General features: G+C 45.7%; 1 protein-coding gene across 1 annotated transcript; it reads right to left on the reverse strand.

The window, feature by feature from the left end:
- Positions 1–20,760: 20,760 nt before the first annotated feature.
- On the reverse strand, positions 20,761–26,566 carry SDF2L1 (stromal cell derived factor 2 like 1). The gene is made up of 3 exons (XM_040416356.1): positions 26,349–26,566; positions 23,249–23,445; positions 20,761–21,850 (listed from the first exon to the last, which is right to left on the reverse strand). Exons 1-3 carry the CDS (start codon positions 26,512–26,514, stop codon positions 21,566–21,568), a joined length of 648 nt encoding a protein of 215 aa, XP_040272290.1. The 5' UTR covers positions 26,515–26,566; the 3' UTR covers positions 20,761–21,565.
- Positions 26,567–27,152: the final 586 nt, after the last annotated feature.

The raw sequence follows: 27,152 nt of genomic DNA on the forward strand, positions 1-27,152 counted from the left end.
ATAGTAAAGGTTTGATGAAGTGGAAGATACAGATATGAAAATTGGGTTACAGTCAACTGCATATAAATGTATTTCCCTGCAATCAGTGTGATTTCCTCTTGTAAAAATCTAATTTATTTTTTATTGATGTTTTGTAATTTTTACATGCTGTATAATGTTATCTTTTCCAAGCTAATGATCTGTTTCCCTGGGGTATAAACACCTGGGGGAATTTATCAAGCCCTGCACACCAGAAATCTGGCTTTAAAAAGTCTCTAGTACGGACTTTACAACTTTTTGGGGTCACTTGTGCAAACATTTTACGACTTTTCTGAGCACTGCACCTTCCAGCCCCACCTAAAAATTTGGTATGAATATTTGATCAGAATTTTTAGAGTAGATGCTGAACTCCACAGAAGGTATGCCCTCAGGTGAACCCAGGTATGCATAACAACTCCAATCTGACAACAAATCTCAAAAACACCTACAACGATACATTCCCCACATACTGTATGAGGATATGAACATGTGAAATCCCTTTGTTACCCATCCAACAGAAGTTTGTACACCTGTACCGATTAGCAAACCATTGTGAAAAAAAACCCCAGTAGAATTTGAAATTACCATTAACCACAATTAGGGCAATTAAAAGAGAAGAAAGAGTAGACAATGTGTTAAGAGGAAGCAAGAGCGTACTGCCAGAAGTACAACAATGAGAATGTGAAGAATGCCAAAGACAAACCCAAAGCATATAGGCCCTGATTCATCGAGACCCGCGTCTGCTGAGCTGGTCATGATAGGACCTGTGCTGTCAAGGAGGCCTTGTCATAAATTACATGCAAGCTACAGAATAAGACATCTGAACCCTACAAAAACGTTATTGCAGCCAGTGGAATTTAGTGAAATGGTCAGATAAAACAAAATGTGACAGTCATGTAAATCATTGTCATAGTGTAAAATGAGTCTACATACAAAGAAGCCCCAGATACCCAAATGTTTACTATGCTGGAGGTTCAGTTACACTTTAGAGCCATTTTGCTGCCAGTGGTCTAAGGGTTTTTGTAAAAAAAAATCAATGGTGTAATCCGCAGGGATGCCCAACCTGTGGCCCTCCAGCTGTTGCAAAACTACAACTCCCAGAATGCCAGGACAGCCTACAGCTATCAGCGTACAGCAGTCAGCAGGGAATGCTAGGAGTTGTAGTTTTACAACAGCTGGAGAGCCGCAGGTTGGGCATCCCTAGTGTAATGCATTTTACTAAATACCAGCAGACTTTGACCCAAAATTTGTCTGGCACTGACATCTGAAATTTTAGGCGTGGTTAGACTATTCGAGATTATCTGCCACCTCTCCTGGCATGTTTATATCAGAAAACAATTGTGCAGTGCGGACTGAATATTGCGGATCACGGACCCATTCAAGTGAAAGGGTACACATCTGCAAACGGCGGGCACGCGGCCGGTGTCCATGCATTGCGGAACCGCTATGTCCGGTCCGCAGCACAGGCACAGGGCGCAGACGTGTGCATGAGCCCTAAATATGTGTCTATGCAGAATGTACCACAGTTCAGTGCTGACAGTGTCAGACTGAAGCTACCTTGACGACCGGTAGATGGGCCCGAAATATTTTTGATCAATTATATTCGCAAAGAGCTTCTAGCTGCATTTGCAGTAAGTATGACCACCAAGCATTTATTCTTTCAGTGTTTGCTTATATCTTTGTGCAATTGACTAGCAGAGTGCTGTTACCTGTAGTTCTACTAATCCAAGTGTGTAAGGAGCATATTCAGTGTGAGAAATACACTCCTTGTATCAGAGGTATTTCACATCCTGAATGCTGCTCCTATGACTTCGACCTGTGGCATTATAATGATTTATAATGCTGTGCGTTCCTACCCGAACTCAACTCTAATGACTTGTATGCATGACATTATGTGAGTACAGGCGACAGGTATTCTCTAAAGACCATCCATGTGTAAATGATGTGCAAATGCTCTAAACAAGAAAACCTGAAAGATCTCACCGGAATTCCTGTGCATTCACCAAAAGGCATGGTAGGAAACACTCCAGGGTTGTTCTTTACATATAGGTAATCTGTGTTGGGAGAGTGCTCATTTTGATAACCTAATAGTTCCCACCCTTTCAAGGGCAGTGACAAGCTGCCTTATGTATGGTTCCCTACAATCGCCTTGATTTGCTTTCAACGCTTTTATCCTCTGGAGGATTCATTAGGGGTTATGCAAATCATACTACAATAAGGAGTACTGAGAAACTGGTCAACACTCAAGTTCTTCTTCTTATATGTAGGAACCCTTTTGTATGTTAACTTAAGGTTCCTCAATAACCAGAGGATGAAATGCATTAGAACAAGTAAATATGATTGTAGGGTAAACGTGTGCTCCCTCTGCCAACACGCATCACCTATGTGTAAACCTTTTAGTGTCTCCGACTATGTCTTCTAGTCAGGGCCAGGACAAGGCATTTTGGTGCCGTAGGTAGTTAAGGCAAATTGCACACATACGGATGCAGCAGGGTTAACAGTCACGCTTGGTGAGTTATCACATCTAGTTAACGTGTTATGACTGTGACTGTTAACTCTGCTGCATCTGCAGGCCCTGATTTATTCCTGCTGTGACACCCGTTTTTGGCATAGGACAGTCACAAATCCACTGGATTTGCGACTTTTCAATGCATTTGCAACTTTTGTAGTAATATGCATTTTACACCATCCTCACCAAGTCTACGAAAAGTGGGTGTGACGATGGCAGAGTGAGGTTGTGACAAGGGCAGTTCCATCAGTCTGGGCATATTCATCACCATTTACCCCAGAAACTGGCGTAAATAATGACTGAAATCTACAGCAGCTGCGCTGGCGTAGATTTCATTCTGCAGCACAGAGAGCCGGAGGAGGCAGGTAATTCTTAGTCACAAATGACCCTTCCTCCTCCAGCGCAGGTCCTATCAGGGCCATAGAATTAATTCACTAATACTGACTGCTATATCTGTGACACAAAAGCACTAAAAGCAGTAACTTTCATGGCGCAACTCAGCAGACACTGCCGCATAATAACCTTCTTCTCACTGATGGCACATTCATTCAATCTTCCCCCCAAAAAATAACAGTAAAGCCTTTGAGTGCATATCCCCTGGACCGCATCGGGGAACATTGAGGGAAGCTTCCCTCTCCTGTTAAAGGTCCCTTTGCCCCAGTGGTGTGGGTCCTGCCCCAGGGCTTCTGGTCCCAATTGGTCCAGAAGTGATGATGGGACAGCCATCGTTCAAGTGAGCTCTATGCCAATCACTGGTCTCAATGGTCACATACCATTCTCATGTTACCATAGAGGCCAGTTATTGGCTGAGCTGTCACATAAATGACAGATGTGACGTCATCACTTCCGGATTCACAACACTGGACTGGTGGGATCTTTATCAGGTGAATCAAGCTTTTATATTTGTTTATAAGCCTGTCTGCTCCCCATTTATTAGGGTTGTCTCAGACAAGCCTATTAAATGGGTTGTCCAGGAATTCATTTTTAATGTCCCGTCCCTGCACGTTGGTCCCTACAACAACGAGGTCACATGCGCCGTTGTAGCCAATCACTGCCCTCAGACGTGACTTGTTCCCAAGCAGTACATGATCCAGCAGTGACATGCCGCTCAAGGACATGTCACCAAGGAGGCCAGACACTGTCTCAGCATCTAAAGTTTTTAAATGATCTGATACCTACTACATTAATACAGTAACACCACCAAGCCTACATCTACCTATGTCTGAAGAAAAGTATCCCTCACCATACTTTTGTTAAAAACAAAAAGTACAAAAATCCATCAAAAACATCTGAATATGTTTTTACACACATGTACACCTTGTCACTTACATGCACAAGCAATATGCTTTTACATACACACAGTGGCACCATTAGGAGCCCATCTTACACTCACAGGCACATTTTTACATATACACTGCCTAGCCCAAAAAAAGGTCACCACCTGGATTTAAATAAGCAAATAGGTAAGAGCCCCCCAGTTGGTCAGGTCTAGGTTCAGCACTGAATATACTGAATGACCAGGTTATTCCATCAATGGATTTGTTCTTCCCTGATGGCACGGGCATATTCCAAGATGACAATGCCAGGATTCATCGGGCTCAAATTGTGAAAGAGTTGTTCAGGGAGCATGAGACATCATTTTCACACGTGGATTGGCCACCACAGAGTCCAGACCTTAACCCTATTGAGAATCTTTGGGATGTGCAAATTAAGACTTCGCGCAGTGGCCCAAATCTACCATTACAAGATCTTGGGGAAACAAATCAATGCAACGATGACAGAAATAAATGTTGTGACATTGTAGAAGCTTGTGGAAACGATGCCACAGCGAATGTGTCCCGTAATCAAAGCTAAAGGCGGCACAACAAAATATTAGAGTGTGTGACCTTTTTTTTGGCAAGGGCAACTCCCTACCAGTGGAGTATGCACCATTAGTGGAGGCCCATAGCGGGTAGTCTGCTGCAGCCATCGTAGGTGTGGGGAGGCAACTTAGGCACAGCTGCTTGGTTATAAAGCCACTGCCTGGAACACTTCCTGCCCCCCATATCTGTTAGTGTATGTGCCACTGGCAGCAAATACTGTGAGGTAACTGGGGCTGTTTGTGTGTGGAGGGTCACACAGTGAGGCACCTGGGGCAGGGGAGGATAAGGGACAGTGAAGCATCTGCTGCGAGGGGAGCAGTGAGGCAGCTGAGACAAAGAGGACATTAGGCACCTGTGGGGCAGGGCAGAGAAGGAACAGCGAAGCAACTAGTGCAGGGGGAGCAGAAGGGACAGTGAGGCACTTGGGGTGGGGAAGCAGAGAGGGTAGTGAAGCACTTGGGGCAGGGGGAGCAGGAGGATCAGTGAGGCACGGGGCAGGGGGAGCAGAGAGGGTAGTGAGGCACCTGGGGAAGGGAGAGCAGAGGTGACAGAGGCACTTGGGGCAGGGGGAAGTGAGATACTTGTGGTAGTGGTGGGGGGGACAGTGATCCACATGGGGCAGGGGGACCAGATGGGGCAGTGAGGCACTTGGAGAAAGGAGGGAGCATAGGGGGCAGTGGGACACTTGGGGCAGCAGAGGGGGCAGTGAGGCACTTGCGGTTGGGGGGGTGGGGACAGAGAGGACAGTGAGACACTTGTGGTAGGGGGAGCAGAGGGGGAAATGAGGCATATGGGGGCAAGAGGGGGCAGTGGGACATAGGGGAGGAGGAGAGCAGAGGGGGAAGTGAGGCACTTGGGGCAGGAGGGCAGCAGAGGGGGCAGGGGGAGCAGAAGGGGCAGTGAGGCACTTGGGGTAGGGGGAGCAGATGGGGTAATGAGGCACTTGGGGCAGAGGGCTAGTAGAGGGGGCAGTGACAGTGAGACAACTGGGGCAAGGAGGGGGCCGTGAGGCACTTGGGACAGGGGGAGCAGGAGGATCAGTGAGGCACTGGGGGCAGGGGCAGCAGAAGGTGCAGTGAGACAACAGGGACAAGGGTTCCGCTCTGTCAAATATTAAACTGCTGCGCAGCACACTTTATCCCTCTCATCAATGTCGATTAAATCAGCCAAAAGCACTGCTGGGGCTGAGATCACTCCACACAGACCAGGGAGAGGAGGCTGCCTTGAAAATTAAATTAAACTTACAAGTGCAACGCTGTAACACATAATTTTTTCTAATTGTACCTCTCTCATCTGGCACCCTAGACGCTGCGCATCCCCACCTACCCCTTGTCCCGGCCCTGCTTCTAGTGAATAGTCAGGAATCCTGGTGAGACCTTTCAATTTTCTTATTTAGAGCTTTTGAATATGGGCTATGTCACTGAAAAGTCGTGCAAGATTATTTTCTAATGATAGTCAATGGTGTCACACTGCCACATGTGACATGCTGTGACTGTGACACGAAAGTCGCAAAAAAATCCATCCTAGTTGGATTTTTGTGCGACTGTCGGGTCGCAGTCTCAGTCGTGGCACCATTGACTATCATTACAAAAAATTCTGCACGACTTTCCTGCGACGTAAATGTCACACGACACGTGTTGCAGTGTAGTTGCACCTTTTTTGTTGTGTAGTCGTGTAGCCCTAGCCTACAGGGGTTGTCTCATCTCACCTTAGCAATGTAGCACAGCAAGCTATACTGTTTCTGAGTTAGGGAAACATCATAGTTTGCTGTGCTACACTGTTTCCGTAGCTCCCATGCTGGCAAGCAATGTTGTTTCCTCACCGGCTGGTGGCCAGAACTGGTCTTGTATCGCCTTAGTAACGGATAACAGCTAACTCAATCTTCAGAACCTGTGCCAAGCTAAAAACCGGCATTGCCCTGGACTCGTGACTGTTGTGGCCAATCACTGGCCTTAGAGGTCACATGTACTAGAAGGCAGGGGCGGACATACCATATGTGCAGCCAATTCAGCACTTTAATACTAGTGAGCGCATCCATTATGGAAGCGCTCACTAGTCTGCAGGAGGTGGGGGAGTGAAGAGCTGTACTCACCCCTCCTCCCTGGTCTCCTCTGGGCTGGGCTGCGCTGCACTGTACTGACTGCGTACAGCATCAGGACGTACAACACGCACTATGACCTGGCGCTGCACGCAGTTCAGTGACAGTGCAGCATGGGGCGGAGGAGAGCAGTGAGTGGGGACTGCAGGAGAGGACACCGGAAATGGAGAGCAGCGGCGGATAATGAGAGGTAAGTTTATTTTGAGTCTGATCTGAGGTCTGAGCATCTGATATGGGGGTCTGAGCATGAATATGGGAGCCTCAGCATCTGATATGGGGGTCTTAGCATCGATATGGGGGCCTGAGCATATGATATGGGGGCCTGAGCATCTGATATGTGGGTCTGAGCGTCTGATATGGGGGCCCGAGTGTCTGATATGGGGGCCTGAGCGTCTGATATGGGGGCCTGAGCATTTGATATGTGGATCTGAGCGTCTGATATGGGGGTCTGAGCATCTGATATGGGGGCCTAGTCTGAGCATTGATATGGGGGCCTGGCCATCTGATATGGGGGTCTGAGCATATGATATGGGGGCCTGAGCATCTGATATGGGGGTCTGAGCATCTGATATGGGGGTCTGAGCATCTGATATGAGGTTCTGAGGATGTGATAAGGGAGTCTGAAGATCTGATATGGGGGTCTGAGGATTTGATAAGGGGGTCTGATCTGATATGGGGGTCTGAGGATCTGATATGGCAGTTTGATTTGAGGATCTGATTTGAGGTCTGATATGGTAGTCTGATCTGGAAGGAAATGTGTATTTTTTGTATTGTCACACATTATAGGGGGGTATTTTTGTACTGGTGCACATTATAAGGGGGCATTTTTCTACTGGCACATATTGTAAGGAGAAGTATTACTACTGGGGGACTACGAGAAACATGATTACTAGTATGGGCACTATGGGGGCATTATTACTTTTGGGGCACAATAGGGACAGTATTACTATTGGGGGTGCTGTTAACACTAAGTGCAATCTGGCAGATAATTATTTATATTGGTGGGACTTTGGGGAGCACTAGCGCAATTATTTTTGGGGGACATTATGGATACACTTTTATTTTTATTTTGTTAGTTTGCTATTTTATTTATTCTTTTTGTTAAACTCTGCAGAGACAAGAGATGGCTGAAAGAAGTCATCATGGCAGATTGTAAGCCCTCACGGGCAGGGCCCTCTCTCCTCCTGTACCAGTCTGTAACTCGTTTTGTTCATGATTAGTGCAATTGTCTGTATTATGCATGTATACCCCTTATCATATGTACTGCACTATGGAATGAATGGCACTTTAATAATAATAATAATAATAATAATAATAATAATAATGGCAGTCTGGTCTGACTGGAGAAAATGAGGAAAGAGAATGTCTATATCAGAGAAGACATCACTGGATGTAAGAGGTATGTGTGCCGTATTCTCCTGTATGTTTGTAGCGCTGTATGTAATGGTTTCCAAGTATGTCTTTAACAGTAGGGCTGGAGGAAAGGGGTTAGGTTGAGAATTTGGCATGGGGGGGGATTTAAATTTTTGCCTTTGGCAGTAGAAAGGCTAGGTGCACTAAAGCACTAAGGGAAGAGGGGGGGCAGGCACATTCTTTGCACAGGGGCACTCTGCTCTCCATTTCCGCCCCTGCTAGAAGGGCACATGGTCAGGTCAAAAACATAGAAGAGGAGGAAATCTTTTCATTATACCTTATACTTGTGCCGTGTAGGCTCCATGCTTGGTTTGGCTCACAATCACTGACCAAACAAGTACTATTTGAATAAGGCCTGTTAATAATAACCTGTTAGTGACCACCCATATAACTTTTTATGGTGGTCACTAACATGCCTTAGACTAGGCCACCACCTTTTTACGTGCTGTGGAGAGGGAGAGAGCTCCTTCTGCCTCTCATCGCACCCCACGAATGAGACTGCGGTGTGCCGATGTCTTCGCACGGCAGCCTGGGGCCTAATGAAGGCCCCAGGCTGTCTGAAGTATATTTCCCATAAGGCTGTACCTCTCTGGCGCAGCCTGCTGGTGACTGTCAGTATAGCACTGACAGTATCATACTCTGCACTGCATAAGCAGTACAGGGTATTATAGAAGCAATCTTAAAGTCCTCTTGTGGGACAAGGAAATGGTCAAAAAAAAGGTTTAAAAAAATGTAAATAAATAGTTAAATAAAAAAAAATTCACACACCTTTTTCCCCATTGGAATTTCCCCATTGGAATAAAAGCTTTTAAATGGAAAAATTGCAAAAATAAAATCCCCTGGTAATTTGGTATAACTGCGTCTGTAATGACTTACACTACACAATTATCATGTAATTTATCCTGTACAATGAATGCAGTAAAAAATGGTTTATTGGTCTTGCGATGCAACGATGCAAAAACTGCTCATGTGCACAGCCCCATAGAAATTAATGGGTCCGGATTCAGTGCGGGTGCAATGCATTCACCTCACGCATTGCACCCGCGCGGAATTCACACCCGTGTGAAAGGGGCCTTACAGTGGCTTATCCTGGAAGAACAAAAAGATCAGGCAAATATAATTATCTGTCACTGATGATGCTCTCCACACACATTAGGTCGTTGGCCAACGTGTCATTCACAGTGGCTTTGGTCATCAATACACTAACGCCCCATGCACACGAGGAATTTTTGGTTCACATCCAATCCACATTTGTTTGATCAGCAAGCTTTTGAACCGCCCGCCTGTACCTCGCTAATCAACACCAGAATCATGCCGTTTTTTATTTACATATACAAAGTGGGTCACCCTTATGAGCACCTGTGCCTGGTACTGCAGCCCATCCCATTCAAGTGGCCGGACAAACTGCAATTTGTACTGGAGATCAGTGTTAAAATCCCAGACTTGTGTACATTTCTACCTTACGGGCTCATGCACACAAACATATTTTCTTTCCGTGTCCGTTCCGTTTTTTTGCAGACCGTATGCAGAACCATTCATTTCAATGTGTCCGCCAAAAAAACGGAAGTTACTCCGTGTGCATTCTGTTTCCATATTTCTGTTCTGCAAAAAGATAGACCATGTCCTATTATTGTCCGCATCATGGACAAGGATAGGACTGTTCTATTAGGGGCCAGCTGTTCCGTTCCGCAAAATACGGAATGCACACGGACGTCATCTGTATTTTTTGCTGATCCGTTTTTTGCGGACCGCTAAATACATACGGTCGTGTGAATAAGCCCTTCCAAGGATTTTTTTCGCTATCTGTTTAGCGCCTCCTTATCATTTGTTATGGAGGAAAATCATTGTTTGCATTTGCAGTTTCTATTGTGTGTACTTCTAACTTCAGAGGTATATTGTGGAGCTGGAACTGTGGCAGAGTAGGATCCATGCTCACCTAAAATATCAAGGATACCTTTGGTGAATTTTTGTAAAGTTACAATGATGGTTTCAAGCAGTTTGGAAAGTATAGGGAGGATGAAGTGAGCAGAGGCATACACAGATCTCATAGGTCCCCATAGATAAACTTAGTATGTGCCCCCCTGCCTACCCAAGTACACATGCGTGAATCTCCCCCAGGCAACACAGAATACAAAGCACAAAGCCCCATATTTCTGATGAATTTTTATTTTGGAGTGAATTTTTATTTTAAAAAAAAAAAGTTAAAAAAAGTCGTACTTGGCTTCATCCACTTTATCTTACTGCAACTGTATTTCTTAATATATTTACACCTGACAACTGGCTTAAATACATTGAAAAATCTACCCTATACAGCTCAAAATCACTGCTTCCCTTCAGTTAATATTTTACAAAGCTGGCTGCCTGCAGGCACCACTAGGGGGAGCTCAGTGCATAGAAATTTATAGTTATCACTGACTGTAATGGAAGCTGTACTAATCGCTTTGCACTGAGTTCCCCCGGTGGAGGATGCAGTGTTTTCATGTTGGGAAGAGAAGAAGGAGTTCAGTGTTGGGCCCCATAGCAGTTGGGTGGTCTGCTGCTTTGAAGGTAGGCCACTGGAGGCGATTGGTACTGCAACTACTACTGCAGGTGCCTGCCAGCCATAAGCATTAATAATGTCAGACAAGCAGAGTTTGAAGCCAAAATCAGAAGTGGATAAAAAAAAAAAGAAAGAGGTGAGGCGGTATCTTTCCTTTATACTTCCTCTTCCTTTATGATCCACACCTGATTTTGGCTTCAAAAACCATATGAAATGAACTTGGAAACCCAGCCTGCAGATCAAGGGGTGGACTAAGGCTACATGCACAGCACAGTGCAAACAAACAGCTGTTAAAAACTTACTCACTCTTAGATTTTCGTGGCAATTTTCAACCATTTGGGCAGTCATTTTCTGTCCGTTTCTAACTGCCGTTGCATCTAAACGGCCATTAAAGGGAATCAGTCACCAGTTTTCTGCTGCCTTCACAAGGGGTTGTGCAGCAATTTAGGCCCCATTCACACGTCCGCAATTCTGTTCCGCATTTTGCTGAACGGAATTGCAGACCCATTCATTTCTATGGGGCCGCACTATGTGCTGCCCGGATACGGAATTGCGGATCCGCACTTCTGGGTCCGCAATTCCGTTCCCGAAAAAAATAGAACATGTCCTATTCTTGTCCGCAAATGCGTACAAGATTAAGCATTTTCTATTAAGTGCCGGCGATGTGCGGTCCGCAAAATGCAGAACGCACATTGCCGGTGTCCGTGTTTTGCGGATCCACAAAACACACATGGATGTGTGAATGGACCCTTAAATTGATGACCTATCCTCGGCAAGGGTCCGACGCCCAGAGGATAGGTCATGAATAAAAATCGCTGCACAACCCCTTTAAATCCTAACAGCTCCAGCACATGCCAATGAGTCCCCATAGTCATGAGCTCACGGCTCTCCCTGCCCACCTAACTCTGACGTCTATTTCCAAGTGAATCAGTAGCAGGTAGGCGGGGAGAGCCAGGAGCTCGTGAATATGGGGACTCGTTCAGCATGCACTGGAGCTGTTCAATACAAGATTTTGGCAAAACAGCCGAGTCAATTAAAGAAAGTGACCTAGCATTTTGGTAAGGACCTGTCACTAGTTTATGTTGCCCTTGGGACACCATAAAACTGGTGACAGACTAGTGCCTTCAGTATAGATAATGCCCCTCTTAGTGCCACCCAGTAGTTAGAATAGCCCCCAGTTGTGCCCCCATATATAATGCCCTCGCCTTCCCCGCTAATATGAACATAAAAAGAAATAATAAATTACTTATCTCATCCACTTGCATGCGACAGACCACATTTTTGACGGGAGAAAAAGTAATACAAGCAGGACTTTTTCTCCCGTCAAAAATAACTGATCTCTGACGGAACTGACACAAACTGATGCTCAAAATAATGGATCTGTTTTTTACTGCTTTGCACACTGTTGGCATTCTCTTGATGAGCTTCAAGAGGTAGTCCCCTGAAATGGTTTTCACTTCACAGGTGTGCCCTGTCAGGTTTAATAAGTGGGATTTCTTGCCTTATAAATGGGGTTGGGACCATCAGTTGCGTTGAGGAGAAGTCAGGTGGATACACAGCTGATAGTCCTACTGAATAGACTGTTAGAATTTGTATTATGGCAAGAAAAAAGCAGCTAAGTAAAGAAAAACGAGTGGCCATCATTACTTTAAGAAATGAAGGTCAGTCAGTCAGCCGAAAAATTGGGAAAACTTTGAAAGTAAGGGCTATTTGACCATGAAGGAGAGTGATGGGGTGCTGCGCCAGATGACCTGGCCTCCACAGTCACCGGACCTGAACCCAATCGAGATGGTTTGGGGTGAGCTGGACCGCAGAGTGAAGGCAAAAGGGCCAACAAGTGCTAAGCATCTCTGGGAACTCCTTCAAGACTGTTGGAAGACCATTTCAGGGGACTACCTCTTGAAGCTCATCAAGAGAATGCCAAGAGTGTGCAAAGCAGTAATCAAAGCAAAAGGTGGCTACTTTGAAGAACCTAGAATATGACATATTTTCAGTTGTTTCACACTTGTTTATAATGTATATAATTCCAAATGTGTTAATTCATAGTTTTGATGCCTTCATAGTTATGAAAATAAAGAAAAATCTTTGAATGAGAAGGTGTGTCCAAACTTTTGGTCTGTACTGTATATGAAAATTGAAATTGGGGTCTAAATGTGACAGTTATCCTTTAAGGGCGCATGCACATGACCGTGTGCTAACCAGGCCCGTGCTGCGGACCGCAATGCATGGGCACCAACCGTGGGGCAGCCACATGCGGATCGCGGACCCATTCACTTGAATGAGGTCCGCGATCCACACCGCATCTCCGGGTTTGCGGACCCATTCAAGTGAATGGGTCCACATCCGTGATGTGGAGTGCACACGGCCGGTGCCCGTGTATTTCGGACCCGCCGTATGCGCACCGCAATACAGCCCTAAGTCTCATTCACACATCAGTGTTCGGTCAGTGATTTCCATCAGTGATTGTGAGCCAAAACTGTTCCGGCGCTGCCAGACGTACACAGTATGTCCACCGGCCCAAATAAGTATAATGGGGTCCAGCGGATATTCGGCAACATTCCGGCAGACAATGCAGAGAATCTGTGAGACACAAACTGCTGCATGCTGCAGTTTGTGTCCAGCCGATTCCCAACATTGTCTGCCGGAACTCACACCGGAAGTGTGAAACTAGATTTGGGTGGAAAAACAGACAAGGCTGAAGTGCTGTACAGAACCTGGGATATGATCCTAGGGATGAAAACAAGTTGTAAGAAAGCAAAAGAAATGAGAATGGTGAATGATGACTGGGATGCAGGAAGTTGAGTTGATGAGACCCCTACACCTCATCATGGTGATACTGTCAGTCACTCACTGTAATCATATGGGGCACAGTAACCACAAATTAGTAATCTGCTTCCAACAGCAAGTTACTTGCTGGCTTTCTCCTACTAAGGCCTCATGCACACGGCCGTTGCCCAGCCATGGCCGTATTGCGGCCCACAAACAGCAGGTCCGCAATATGCGGGCACTGGCCGTGTTCTCCCCGCATCACGGATGCGGACCCATTCACTCGAATGGTTCCGCAATCCAGAGCTGCAGTGCGGGACGGAACTCCACAGAAGCACTACAGAGTGCTTCCGTGGTGTTTCTGTACTTGCCTCTGCACCGCAAACAAATAGAACATGTTCTATTTTTTTGCGGTGCGGACGGATCACGGACCCATTCAATTTGAATAGGTCTCGATCCGTCCCGGACGCCGCACGGATGTTCCCCGTGCATTGGGGACCTCAAATTGCGGTCCCGAATGCACGGAATGGCCGCACAACGGCCGTGTGCATGAGGCCCTACCAACATGATCAGCAACAATGAAAAAAATACACTAAACAAATTTGAATGGATAGGTAAGCACTCCACCACCGTAGAGCAGGCACAATATTTAATATAGGGTATAGGTACAATAAAATGGAATAAAATACACTATAAAATATACTAAAATATACTAAAACTCGAACACACTGTAAAACTAGCTGGGAATAAGGTGCAAATTCACGTTACAACAGATAATGTCCTTTTCAACTGATATCAGCATTGAATGGCCGGCATCTGCATCCTTTGATGTAACGTTACATCCAAAAAATCGTAAGTTGCAATAGTCCTATATTCAATTGGTTTATAACAAGTCAGTGGTTGCTACTAGACCCCCGCCTAACCTGTTGGTAAGGGATCTTCACACTAACTAGTGTGCATTCCAATGTATTTTCGGGTGGGTAGTTACTTATATTGGTGGCAACCTTTACGTTTGGATCCACCAAAATCGCATCCGAAGGGGGCACAAATGATTATATTGCCGCACTATGATGGTGTTATGCGGATAATCGATTGCTCACTGAGCACTCACCCCACCTGTTGATGTGTAGTCTTGCTGACCTCTTCCTCAGTGGTTATCATAACACAGGTACAAATCCACCCTGAGAAGATACACAATGAAGCGCACACCAACCAGTGCGAAGACTACACATCAACAGGTAGGGTGAGTGCTCAGTGATATTTTCAGATGACCCACTAACTCAGGAAGTTAATTCAATTATTCCAATAGTCTACTGACTATAATTTCCCGTTTTTGGTCCTATAATTAAAATATTACTTTTATTTTCCTTTTGTTAAACTCTATATTCCACACAGAAAAAAAAAACTTATTAAAAGGTATATGGAGGACTTGGACCTGTGGGCACAGTGTCTGTATTATTCTAGATAGTCAGGAGGACTTGTTATTTCACACAAAAATCATATACAGGCTACTTGTGTCTAGCATGTGTAATTACACTTTAATGTCTGTAGGTGTCGCCCGACACCACATATATGATCAGTCGCGCCGCACTTTGTTACTAATTGTTGCGTCTTAGGCTCTACCTTGATTGTGTGTCCTCCACTGACTATTTTCAGGTACTTATGCCGTTCATGTATTCCTACTCTGGCCCTCAGGGGGGTTCGGCGTCTGCAGATCGACTTTCCCTAAGTCATTCTCAGCCCTACCATCGTTGTTAAAATGTTAAAGACAAAGCTCCCCCAACATGTTTCACCGCACCAGCGGCATCTTCAGGGGAATGGAGCTACTATCAACACGAGTGTTTCCTAACTCCACGTCTTTATATCAGTGGGGTGGGTTTCATTTAGAAGTCGCCTATCACATTGCTATCTCGTGTTGATTGATGTCTGCTACGGCCAATCACATATTACTTTCGGGTAAACTCTGCGCTTGCGTCTAATGTCTTTTGATTTTTCAGGGTATATTCTGCGCATGCGTCAAGTGTTTGAAACTTTCTCCCACTGATAAGATTTATGCGCATGCGTGAAAAGATAGACGCATTGTCAGCTAGATCCCCACCTCATGTGCGCATGCTCTGGGACTTCGATTTCCTTGTTTCTCACCTACCACCTACCTCCCCCTATCTTCTGCGCCTGCGTCCGGTGTTTGTAGATTTTTCACTCAGCAACTTAATGCGCATGCGTCAGGAATTAGATTTAGAGCTGCATACTCAGGGACTTTGATTTTCTTCTCTCCATGTCCTCTGCGCTTGCGTCTGGTGTTAGAGAACTTTTTCACCGGTAAGTTTGTACGCATGCGTTGGGAGATAGATTTATTACCAGTTCTTATTTCACCAGGCTAGAGGTACATACTCAGGGACTTTGATTATCTCCTCATTTCTCCGATTCTTCCCTGTGTCCTCCATGCTTTGCATTTAGAGAGTTTTTGGAAGAGGGGGGGGGGGGGGGGTATAGAATCAAAGGATTCCATCCTTCTCATCGATTAAGGGGTGTCCGGACTTGGAATTATTGTCCTCTTTTCCATGTAATGCGCATGTATGAGTGCTGATATTCCGATATCTCTGCATATCACTTGTAAAACGCCTATATTGGCACTTTTTATCTTTACATAGCTCCATTAGAATCTATATCGCCTCATTTATGTATCTGCTGTTCTGCATCGCATGCAATGATATTAGTATTTTCTCTTCCCTGTGGTCCAGTATATATGTTAGGACTCCAAATCAGAAAACCCAAGATCGACAATCCAGAAGCACTCCATGGTGATGGTCCATATCTTACAGGGTGGATCTTTGGAATCACAAGGTATTCTTATATGGATAAATATCTCAGTCTCTGGAGTCAGTTGTCATATGTCCATAATTATTATGATTTTTTCACATATACCGAAACTGAGAGATTTTATTGTTGTACGGTTTTATATAGATGTTCAAAGTCAATTCCTATTACTTTTTTACATACATTTTTCCAGACTTTTAAAGATGTCTATATTATCCATAATCCATTGTTTATTATTTTTTATTAATTTTTTATTTCAGAATGCACCTCTTGAATTTCCCTTTAATATGCGATGGCCTATATTTTTTTCTGATCGAATCTTAATTTAGTTAATTTTTATATATTTTTTGTAGTCATTTGCTACAACATATCATAGAGAGAAGAATACGTAGAAAATATATTTTCCATATAGGTCTCTGACCTCTCTAACATTTGTTTATGGTATTTTATTTTATTCTCAAAACAAGGTATCATATAAATGCTGTGTATGTGAAGCCCTCATTCAAGCCAACCAGACTCTATGTATTGAGTCGTTGGATCCATCTTGCTTCATTCTGTAAAAGTTTTTTGTCAAGATTGCCTCCCTTGGGGCCCATGGTTAGTTTCTCTATGCCCCAGAAACGTAATACTGATTTTTTTATTCCCATGTATATATTTTATATGTCTTGCAATGGGTGTATCTTTCTCCGATTCTATTGAGCTTAGATGGCCTGATATCCGACGCCTCAATTCCTGAGTGGTTTTACCCACATACAACCTAGGGCAGGGGCATGATGCTATATATACACCACTCCTTGGGTTTTGCATGTGATCAGTTGTCTGAACATACACCCTCATGTCGGCAGGATTGATAAATTTTTTAATTCGTGGGACGCAAGCGCAGAGTTTACCCGAAAGTAATATGTGATTGGCCGTAGCAGACATCAATCAACACGAGATCGCAAATTGATAGGCGACTTCTAAATGAAACCCACCCCACTGATATAAAGACGTGGAGTTAGGAAACACTCGTGTTGATAGTAGCTCCATTCCCCTGAAGATGCCGCTGGTGCGGTGAAACATGTTGGGGGAGCTTTGTCTTTAACATTTTAACAACGATGGTAGGGCTGAGAATGACTTAGGGAAAGTCGATCTGCAGACGCCGAACCCCCCTGAGGGCCAGAGTAGGAATACATGAACGGCATAAGTACCTCAAAATAGTCAGTGGAGGACACACAATCAAGGTAGAGCCTAAGACGCAACAATTAGTAACAAAGTGCGGCGCGACTGATCATATATGTGGTGTCGGGCGACACCTACAGACATTAAAGTGTAATTACACATGCTAGACACAAGTAGCCTGTATATGATTTTTGTGTGAAATAACAAGTCCTCCTGACTATCTAGAATAATACAGACACTGTGCCCACAGGTCCAAGTCCTCCATATACCTTTTAATAAGTTTTTTTTTTCTGTGTGGAATATAGAGTTTAACAAAAGGAAAATAAAAGTTATATTTTAATTAGAGTGCTCAGTGAGCAATCGATTATCCGCATAACACCATCATAGTGCGGCAATATAATCATTTGTGCCCCCTTCGGATGCGATTTTGGTGGATGCAACGTTATATCCAAATGTAAAGGTTGCCACCAATATAAGTAACTACCAACCCGAAAATACATTGGAATGCACACTAGTTAGTGTGAAGATCCCTTACCAACAGGTTAGGCGGGGGTCTAGTAGCAACCACTGACTTGTTATACACTGCTCAAAAAAATAAAGGGAACACAAAAATAACACATCCTACATCTGAATTAATTAAATATTCTTCTGAAATACTTTGTTCTTTACATAGTTGAATGTGCTCACAACAAAATCACACAAAAAAAAAAAATGGAAATCAAATTTTTCAACCCATAGAGGTCTGGATTTGGAGTCACCCTCAAAATTAAAGTGGAAAAACACACTACAGGCTAATCCAACTTTGATGTAATGTCCTTAAAACAAGTCAAAATGAGGCTCAGTAGTGTGTGTGGCTTCCACGTGCCTGTATGACCTCCCTACAACGCCTGTGCATGCTCCTGATGAGGTGGCGGACGGTCTCCTGAGGGATCTCCTCCCAGACCTGGACTAAAGCATCTGCCAACTCCTGGACAGTCTGTGGTGCAACGTGACGTTGGTGGATAGAGTGAGACATGATGTCCCAGATGTGCTCAATTGGATTCAGGTCTGGGGAACGGGCGGGCCAGTCCATAGCATCAATGCCTTCGTCTTGCAGGAACTGCTGACACACTCCAGCCACATGAGGTCTAGCATTGTCTTGCATTAGGAGGAACCCAGGGCCAACCGCACCAGCATATGGTCTCACAAGGGGTCTGAGGATCTCATCTCGGTACCTAATGGCAGTCAGGCTACCTCTGGCAAGCACATGGAGGGCTGTGCAGCCCTCCAAAGAAATGCCACCCCACACCATTACTGACCCAATGCCAAACCGGTCATGCTGGAGGATGTTGCAGGCAGCAGAACGTTCTCCACGGCATCTCAAGACTCTGTCACGTCTGTCACATGTGCTCAGTGTGAACCTGCTTTCATCTGTGAAGAGCACAGGGCGCCAGTGGTGAATTTGCCAATCTTGGTGTTCTCTGGCAAATGCCAAACGTCCTGCACGGTGTTGGGCTGTAAGCACAACCCCCACCTGTGGACGTCGGGCCCTCATATCACCCTCATGGAGTCTGTTTCTGACCGTTTGAGCAGACACATGCACATTTGTGGCCTGCTGGAGGTCATTTTGCAGGGCTCTGGCAGTGCTCCTCCTGTTCCTCCTTGCACAAAGGCGGAGGTAGCGGTCCTGCTGCTGGGTTGTTGCCCTCCTATGGCCTCCTCCACGTCTCCCGATGTACTGGCCTGTCTCCTGGTAGCGCCTCCATGCTCTGGACACTACGCTGACAGACACAGCAAACCTTCTTGCCACAGCTCGCATTGATGTGCCATCCTGGATAAGCTGCACTACCTGAGCCACTTGTGTGGGTTGTAGACTCCGTCTCATGCTACCACTAGAGTGAAAGCACCGCCAGCATTCAAAAGTGACCAAAACATCAGCCAGGAAGCATAGGAACTGAGAAGTGGTCTGTGATCACCACCTGCAGAACCACTCCTTTATTGGGGGTGTCTTGCTAATTGCCTATAATTTCCACCTGTTGTCTATCCCATTTTCACAACAGCATGTGAAATTGATTGTCACTCAGTGTTGCTTCCTAAGTGGACAGTTTGATTTCACAGAAGTGTGATTGACTTGGAGTTACATTGTGGTGTTTAAGTGTTCCCTTTATTTTTTTTGAGCAGTGTATATCAATTGAATATAGGACTATTGCAACTTGCGATTTTCTTCGCGATTTTTCGGATGTAACGTTACATCAAAGGATGCAGATGCCGGCCATTCAACGCTGATATCAGTTGAAAAGGACATTATCTGTTGTAACGTGAATTTGCACCTTATTCCCAACTAGTTTTACAGTGTGAGTTTTATTCCATTTTATTGTACCTATACCCTATATTAAATATTGTGCCTTCTCCACAGTGGTTGAGTGCTTACCTATCCATTCAAATTTGTTTAGTGTTTATGTATTGAATAGGGTGATTCAATCTTAGGTTTAAGCACCTATCCATAGCTATAGGGGGGTGAGCCACTCTATCGACTTCCTTTCGAAAAAAAATACACTGCCACTGCGCTGCCTGTGAGAAAACAGAGACCTGCTCTTTGTTTACCTGTACTTGCCAGAGAGCATGCCTCCATTAACAGATGCCATTTTGGTAAAAATGGCTGCATTGTGAAAATGGGAAGGTTTAAAGGGGCAGTAATGTATTAGAGAAAAAAAAAAAATAGAGCTTTAATAATGTGCTCTGTACCAGGGCCATGGCTCTGGAGGGTTCCCAGTGGACTGGAAGGGATGGGAACCTGTTCTCTGTCACTAGACCGCTGCAGCCACTCACTGGCCTCAACAATCATGTGCAAGAACAGCATGTCACAAGCACATGGCATTGCGACATCACGCCAATGGGGTTGCAATACAGTAGCCATATGCAGTGATATGGCACAATCTGCCTGTAGTTTGTATACCAGCTGCTGGTTTATATAACTATGTTTGTGAGAGAGATTGAGCCTGAGGGTCAGTGATTGAGAGAGACAGGGGCGGATTGGCCATAGACCTTACAGGGAAATTTCCCGGTGGGTCAATGCCCAGGGGGCAGCCTGGGCCCTCCTGTGGAAGTTTTTGGGGATGTATTTTGTGATGGATTGTGGTATTTGGCTCTGTTGATGGTGGTATAATGTGCCACAATATGGTATTGCTGGCCTCGCCTACTTTTGTTGGCCCTGCCTTCTATCAAGTTTGGACCAGACTACAAAACAGGGCCACTTTTAGTAATTTTTTTTCCAGGGCCACTTTGACGGATCTCAATACCGGAAAACTAAAACGCTAGTGTGAAAGTAGCCTAAGCAAATTTCATGGTGCGATAAAGGAATCATGCACTACTTGTGATGGGAGAGAAGCAAAGCCTATGTAAATGGCAGGCATTTGCTAACTAATTTTGGTGGTATCACATATCTTCTTGGAATCTCAGAATCTGATGTTACCACTCAAAATTGGCATCAAAATGCCTTATCCTGGCCCTGTTGTGTTCTACATACAATCATATGTGTGTTGTAGTGCCAGCTCCTGACATTGTGAGCAATGTTTTATAAAAATATCACAATCATGTGTACAGAATGATTTGATCTAACCGTTTTTATTGCCATCTAAGTGACAGTCAAGCCCAAGCCAATCATCATCAGAAGCAGAAATGGCATGTCCGTGTAGTCGGACATGTGTGGTTCATGGCACAGTTGCTCATTTCCCATTACGTACAGCAGTATAAACCAGAGGAAGATGAAGGCGATGCACAAATATTTCCTGTTCTAGACAGCTAACAATTGCCACAACAGACTATAGATCATCAACGCCAAAGAAGTGAACCCCCTGCACCTGCTTGTTGACAAGTAGGGATGAGCGAACTTATGTTTCAAGTTCGGCGTACAAGGTTCGGGTTCTCTAAGAATTCTGTTAAGGATTCCGCTACCACGGACTATAACTTATGGTTTGCGGTAGCGGAATCCATAATGGCATTCTTAGATAACACGAACCTTGTACGCCGAACTTGAAAAACAAAGTTCGCTCAACACTATTGCTAAGCCTTCATACTTGTAGACATAGGGTGTCCTTTAGGCGCCTGCAGATGTCAAGTGCAATCAATGGCGTCAATCCCCGCAAGTCAAAAACTTTCTTATGCTGACACCATAGAGAACTTCTAGCAAGTATTCTGATTTTATACAAAGACCAAGTACAGAAAGTGGTTTAATGTGGCCAGACGGATCCGATCGATATGATAATGAAGAGAAGACTGATCCCATGGAACTATAAAACCCAAAGCTCTTGCTTTTTTTTATTCTTAACCTGTTAAACAGGTTCCACTTATTCTTAAGTTCCTCTGTTGAACACAATTCTTGTTTGACCTCATTCCACATTCTCTCACAGTTCATCATGTCTGCCTGCACCAGGAGGAAGGCTTGGTTTGAGGAACACTCCTTCCATTGCTTTCCAGTAGTTATGGGCATTGGCACTTGTCATAGCATGCACTTCTCTTTGCCCTCTGATGGGGTGGCTGTACTGCTCCCCAGTAACAGTCAGGTAAGCACTGGTCCCAACATGCTTGAAACGCACAGTGTCTTCACGCTCCCATAACGTGTCACTGCACTGCACAGTCCATGTGTCCAGGTCATCTCCTTCCCCATTATCGCCAAATGCACTAACTTCCTGTATAATAACAAAAAAGAATTATTAAGTTACACTGGGAGGTTCTGCCCCATAAATAACTCACTCAAGAGCAAGAACACCCCCATATGGAACATTACCGAGAAGTATTGAGCAGTGCTGATGTGAAGAGAAACTGAGGCAGAGACACACAGGCTGAAGCTGCTGCGGCTTAGGGTCCATTCACACATCCGCATCCATTCCGCAATTTTGCGGAACAGGTGCGGACCCATTCATTTTCAATGGGGCCGGAATGTGCTGTCCGCATCCGCCAAAAAAATAGAACATGTCCTATTCTTGTCCGTTGACAAGAAAAGGCATTTTCTATGAGAGTGCAGGTGATGTGCGGTCGGCAAAATGCGGAACGCGCATTGCCGGTGTCTGTGTTTTGCAGATCCAAAAAACACATACGGACGTGTGAATGGACCCTAATAGTGAGTTATCTATCTCCCCCTTATGTGCTTTAGGACTTGGGGTGTGATAGACAACTAACTATTGGCTGCAGCAGCCTTTGTGCGTTTCTCTCTGCTTCCACCAATTCCTGATGAAAGTGTTAAAAGCAATAAATTACATAAATAACACTTAAGAGCCGTCAAAAACCAATGAGTTCCTTGACCGGCTGGATGTGAGGATCATACAGATGAAAACGTCCATCAAATCCTCAGCCATGAATCATTTGTGGCTTGAAAAATCGTGGCGTGTAAACTAGGAAGGTTTCATTTTTTACTACGACCATAAAAGCTGTGAACGTCGAGAACCAGTTCTATCCAAACAAAATGGGTGTCATTTATCAAGACCAGCATTTCTATGCCGGAGATGGGGTTTAAAAAGTTGCAAACTGCTTTTTATGCCAGAAAACTAGCAGAGGGCCATTTCAACCCCCAATGTGTGTAACCGGTAAGCTCAGTCCAATATTACAGACGCATCCTTTTCCCTAATCCTGCACAGAAACCCATGGTTTCATTATCGGAGTTTTCTAGCACACAGCCATTCTGCAAACTGGAACATCAAATTATATTTTTCACCGCTTTCAGGGCTCATGAACGTAAAATGTGTGCCGGCCGGGTCTGCAATATATGGCCCCCGGCCCTTTTTTGCACCGCATCCCAGATGACTTGAATGGGTCTGCAATGTGGAAGGTCTGGTGCGGAATGGAGGCACAGAACCTCGTGGAAGAACTACGGAGTGCTTCCATGGGGTTTCTCTCCGTGCCTCTGGTGCGGACGGCTCACAGATACATTTAAGTTGAACGGGACTGGATCAGTCTGCAGACTCCGCACGGATCTTGCCCATGCACTGGGGACGGCAAATGGCGGTCCCCAATGCACAGAACGGCCATGTGCATGAGACCTTGCTCGGTGGATTTACAGCAGCTCAGAAATACAAGCAGCACACGGATACCTGGTTGTTGGATAGAGGGGAAGAGAAGTAATGTGAATGGAGGTTCTTCCCTGTGTTCACGTGGGTAAGGCGAATAGTTTGGCCACACTTTACAGGTTCCCCACGGGGGCACTCTCCATCTTTTTTGCCCCTTATCCTCCAGTAGCTGTTTGCATCATCAGAAGACTCCACACCAGTGACAGACTGCTGGCCGCTCCCTAGAAGATAAAAATGGCAGTGTCGTAAATGTCCCCAAATCACACACTGAACACCCTTCATTGCATTATTTTAAAGGGTGTGAACGCTTTTGCAACCAAGCCTGTGTAGTCCGATCCCACAGCTGTGAGGTAACCTATGACTATAGGAAGGATCAGACTATGCATAGGGTCACTTTAAAGGGTTTCTGTCACCACGCAAAACTCTTTTTTTTTTTTTGGATAGTTAGATTCCTCATAGTGCGATATTGGAGAATATAATGCTCTTACTTACTTTCATGCGGCCGATTCTTTATAAAACCCATTTTTTAAATATGTAAATGAGGGCTCTACCAGCAAGTAGGGCGTCTACTTGCTGGTAGCTGCTGCAGAAATCCGCCCCCTCGCCGTGTTGATTGACAGGGCCAGCCGTGATCTCCTCCGGCTGGCCCTGTCAGTAATTCAAAAATCGCGCGCCTCGCGTCATTCGGCGCAGGCGCTCTGAGATGAGGAGGCTCGTATCCTCAGCACTCCCTCAGTGCGCCTGCGCCAATGACATCACCGAAAGAGAAGACGTCATCGGCGCAGGCGCACTGAGGGAGTGCTGAGGAGACGAGCCTCCTCATCTCAGAGCGCCTGCGCCGAATGACGCGAGGCGCGCGATTTTTGAATTACTGACAGGGCCGGCCGGAGGAGGAGATCACGGCTGGCCCTGTCAATCAACACGGCGAGGGGGCGGTTTTCTGCAGCAGCTACCAGCAAGTAGACGCCCTACTTGCTGGTAGAGCCCTCATTTACATATTATAAAAGTTTGTTTTATAAAGAATCGGCCGCATGAAAGTAAGTAAGAGCATTATATTCTCCTATATCGCACTATGAGGAATCTAAGGCTAGTTTCATACTTGCGGCAGGACGGATCCGACATGCTGTTTACCATGTCGGATCCGTCCTGTGGCTGTTCGCCGTGCCCCCGCTCCGTCCCCATTGACTATAATGGGGATGGGGGCGGAGCTCCGGCGCAGCACGGCGGTGCACGGAGAAAGCCGCCGGACTAAAAAACCTGACATGCAGTAATTTTAGTCCGGCGGCCTTAAGCCGTGCACCGCCGTGCTGCGCCGGAGCTCCGCCCCCATCCCCATTATAGTCAATGGGGACGGAGCGGCGGCCCGGGGGCACGGCGAAACAGCCGCAGGACGGATCCGACATGGTGAACAGCCTGTCGGATCCGTCCTGCCGCAAGTGTGAAAATACCCTAACTATCCAAAAAAAAAAAAAAAAAGAGTTTTGCAGGGTGACAGAAACCCTTTAATCAAGTTATATGTAAAGTAGCTTCAAATTTATTATTTTATTTAGACTAATTTCAGCAATAGAACAGTACTCTGCAAAGACTACACTACCTTTAAAGAAATTGGTCCGGCTTTTTAAGAGTTTGTTTTTTTAAGTATGAGGGACATTTATCAAACTGGTGTAAAGTAGAACTGGCTTAGTTGCCCATAGCAACCAATCAGATTCCACCTTTCATTTTTCAAAGGAGCTGTGATAAATGAAAGGTGGATTCTGATTGGTTACTATGGGCAACTAAGCCAGTTGTTTGATAAATCTCCCTCTATTTTCCCACTTCCCACACAGGATTTTGGCTCCTTTGGTGCACTGCTGCGTTTTCTGTGCTCTGGTACCTGCAAGTCTACTTCCGCAATGGACAGGGATCACATGTGCCGATGTAGCAGTGACGTGTCCTCCAAGTGGTACATGGCCCAGAAGTGAGAGGTGTCAGCGCTAAGGCCTTGTCCTCAGGATATGCCATCAGTATCTGATTAGCAGGGTCTGACACCCTGCTGATCCGATGTTCTGCAGCAGCTCTGGCACCACACAGCTCTGTCCATTGTGTAGTGGATGGAGCTGGTCACTGCAACACTGAAGTGCAGGAGAGCAGCGCTGCAGTTAAAAGCTATGTCCACTACATAATGGATGTGCAGTTCTGGCACTGGAGCTATTGCAGAACAGCTGATCAAAAGGGGTGCAGGGTGTCAGACCCCCCCAATCCCAACCAGATATTGATGGCTTAGGGGCTGGTTCACTGGCAGACCTGTTCCATGTGCGCTTGGCAGCTGAAGGTATCCGTGTTGGCCCATGTTCATATGTGCCTACAATGCTGAGAAAAATTGTGTTTATTATATGCAAATGAGCTTCTAGGAGCAACGGGGGAGTTGCCATTACACCTAGAGGCTCTGCTCTCTCTGCATTTTCATTGACAGGACCAGGCAGTGAAAACATCACCACACCTGGCCCAGTCAATAAAGTGCAGAGGGTGCGGCAGTTGCAGAGAGAGCAGAGCCTCTAGGACTAATGGTAACGCCCCCGTTGCTCCTAGGGGCACATTTGCATATATTAAAACATAATTTTTATCAGCAATGAAGACACATATGAACCTGGGACCAACACAGATGTCTTCACCGGCCAAGTGCACATGTAACAGGTCAGCCAGTGTCATAGGTACAAATCAGCTGACATATGCCCTTTAAAGCCAAGGCTGTGGCTAAACCGCGAACAGGTCGGCAGCATTCAGAGTGAAAAACCATAGCAAAAACTGCCGTGGAACATACGGCGGTGTGAACGGAAAAGCCATCGATATGAAAAGCATATGGTATACCGCTTCAAACCGAACCTCAGGTGACAGCGGATCAGGCGATTTGGGGAAATGTCTGCTTCTAATCTGCCGCGTGTGAACGGACCTGTGTATGGGCTCAGTAGCAGGTGACAGAACACGGACAAGCGTCAGTCCACAGACCAGGGATCGCCTCCTTGTGACAGGTGCAAGCACTTCCTCTTATAGTCGACATGATGGGGGTAGTAGTCGCTGGCACGTAGTCAGCACACCATACTCCCTGCACATGACGTCTCCTCACAGCCGGGCAGGGAGCACTTACCTGAGCCGTACTTCACATCGTGGGAGTGGAGTCGCACGTTATGCCGCGTATTCAGCAGCTTCAGCACGGAGCCGCACGTTACATGCTCGGCGTCCTCACTCCCCTGCCCCGAACACCAGGTGCAGCAAAGACCGAGCACAAGCAGCCCGAATCCCGCCCGCAGCATTGCTTCCCCGGCACCTCAGCCCGGCTTCCCTATAATTTCCATCAACATATCACACGAGCCAATCAACAAACGCCAGCAGAAAGGGGCGTAACCCATTGGCATCATGCAGCCAATCATAGATGCGACGGAAATGTGTGGGTGGAGACTAAAGAAACCTCCAGATTGGTAGCTGTGTAGTAGTCCTGAAGGAGTTGTAGACACGAGGGAGAAGAGGATTGGTCCACGCTCTGGCCCATTCAGTGTCAGCCAGCCAATCAGGAAGCAGCGGGTTAGCAGCGCTCTGCTCGCTTCCTTCCTACAGCCCTCGGGAAGCTTCAGTTCGTCCCATAGGTACCGGCGCTTCTGATGGTGCGCCACCTCGTGTCCGCAGTCAGTTCTTGCTGTTTCACGTTCAGATATTACTACCATGTGGCGTTCTCTTCTCAAGGCTTGTGATATGCAAAAGGATGAAACTAAATCTAAAGGCAGAAGACAACTGACCATAGCAACCAATCAGATTCCACCTTTCATTTTCAAAGCTGCTTTGGAAAATGAAAGCTGAAAGCTGATTGGTTGCTGTGGGCAAATAAGCCAGTTTTCCTTTGCACAATTTTGGATAAATCTCCAACCTCTACATTTTGATTACAAGGGTATCCCAT

The sequence above is a fragment of the Bufo bufo genome, chromosome 2, assembly GCF_905171765.1.
Source record: "Bufo bufo chromosome 2, aBufBuf1.1, whole genome shotgun sequence".
NCBI classification, from domain to species: Eukaryota; Metazoa; Chordata; class Amphibia; order Anura; family Bufonidae; genus Bufo; species Bufo bufo.

What these genes read in the sequence shown, in the direction of transcription:
- SDF2L1 (XM_040416356.1), bottom strand. Translation starts at nt 26,514, where the DNA reads ATGCTGCGGGCGGGATTCGGGCTGCTTGTGCTCGGTCTTTGCTGCACC. An exon ending in CGATGTGAAGTACGGCTCAG is followed by an intron (nt 23,446 to 26,348) that starts GTAAGTGCTCCC and finishes TTTATCTTCTAG; the next exon opens with GGAGCGGCCAGCAGTCTGTC. An exon ending in CCCCTCTATCCAACAACCAG is followed by an intron (nt 21,851 to 23,248) that starts GTATCCGTGTGC and finishes GTTATTATACAG; the next exon opens with GAAGTTAGTGCATTTGGCGA.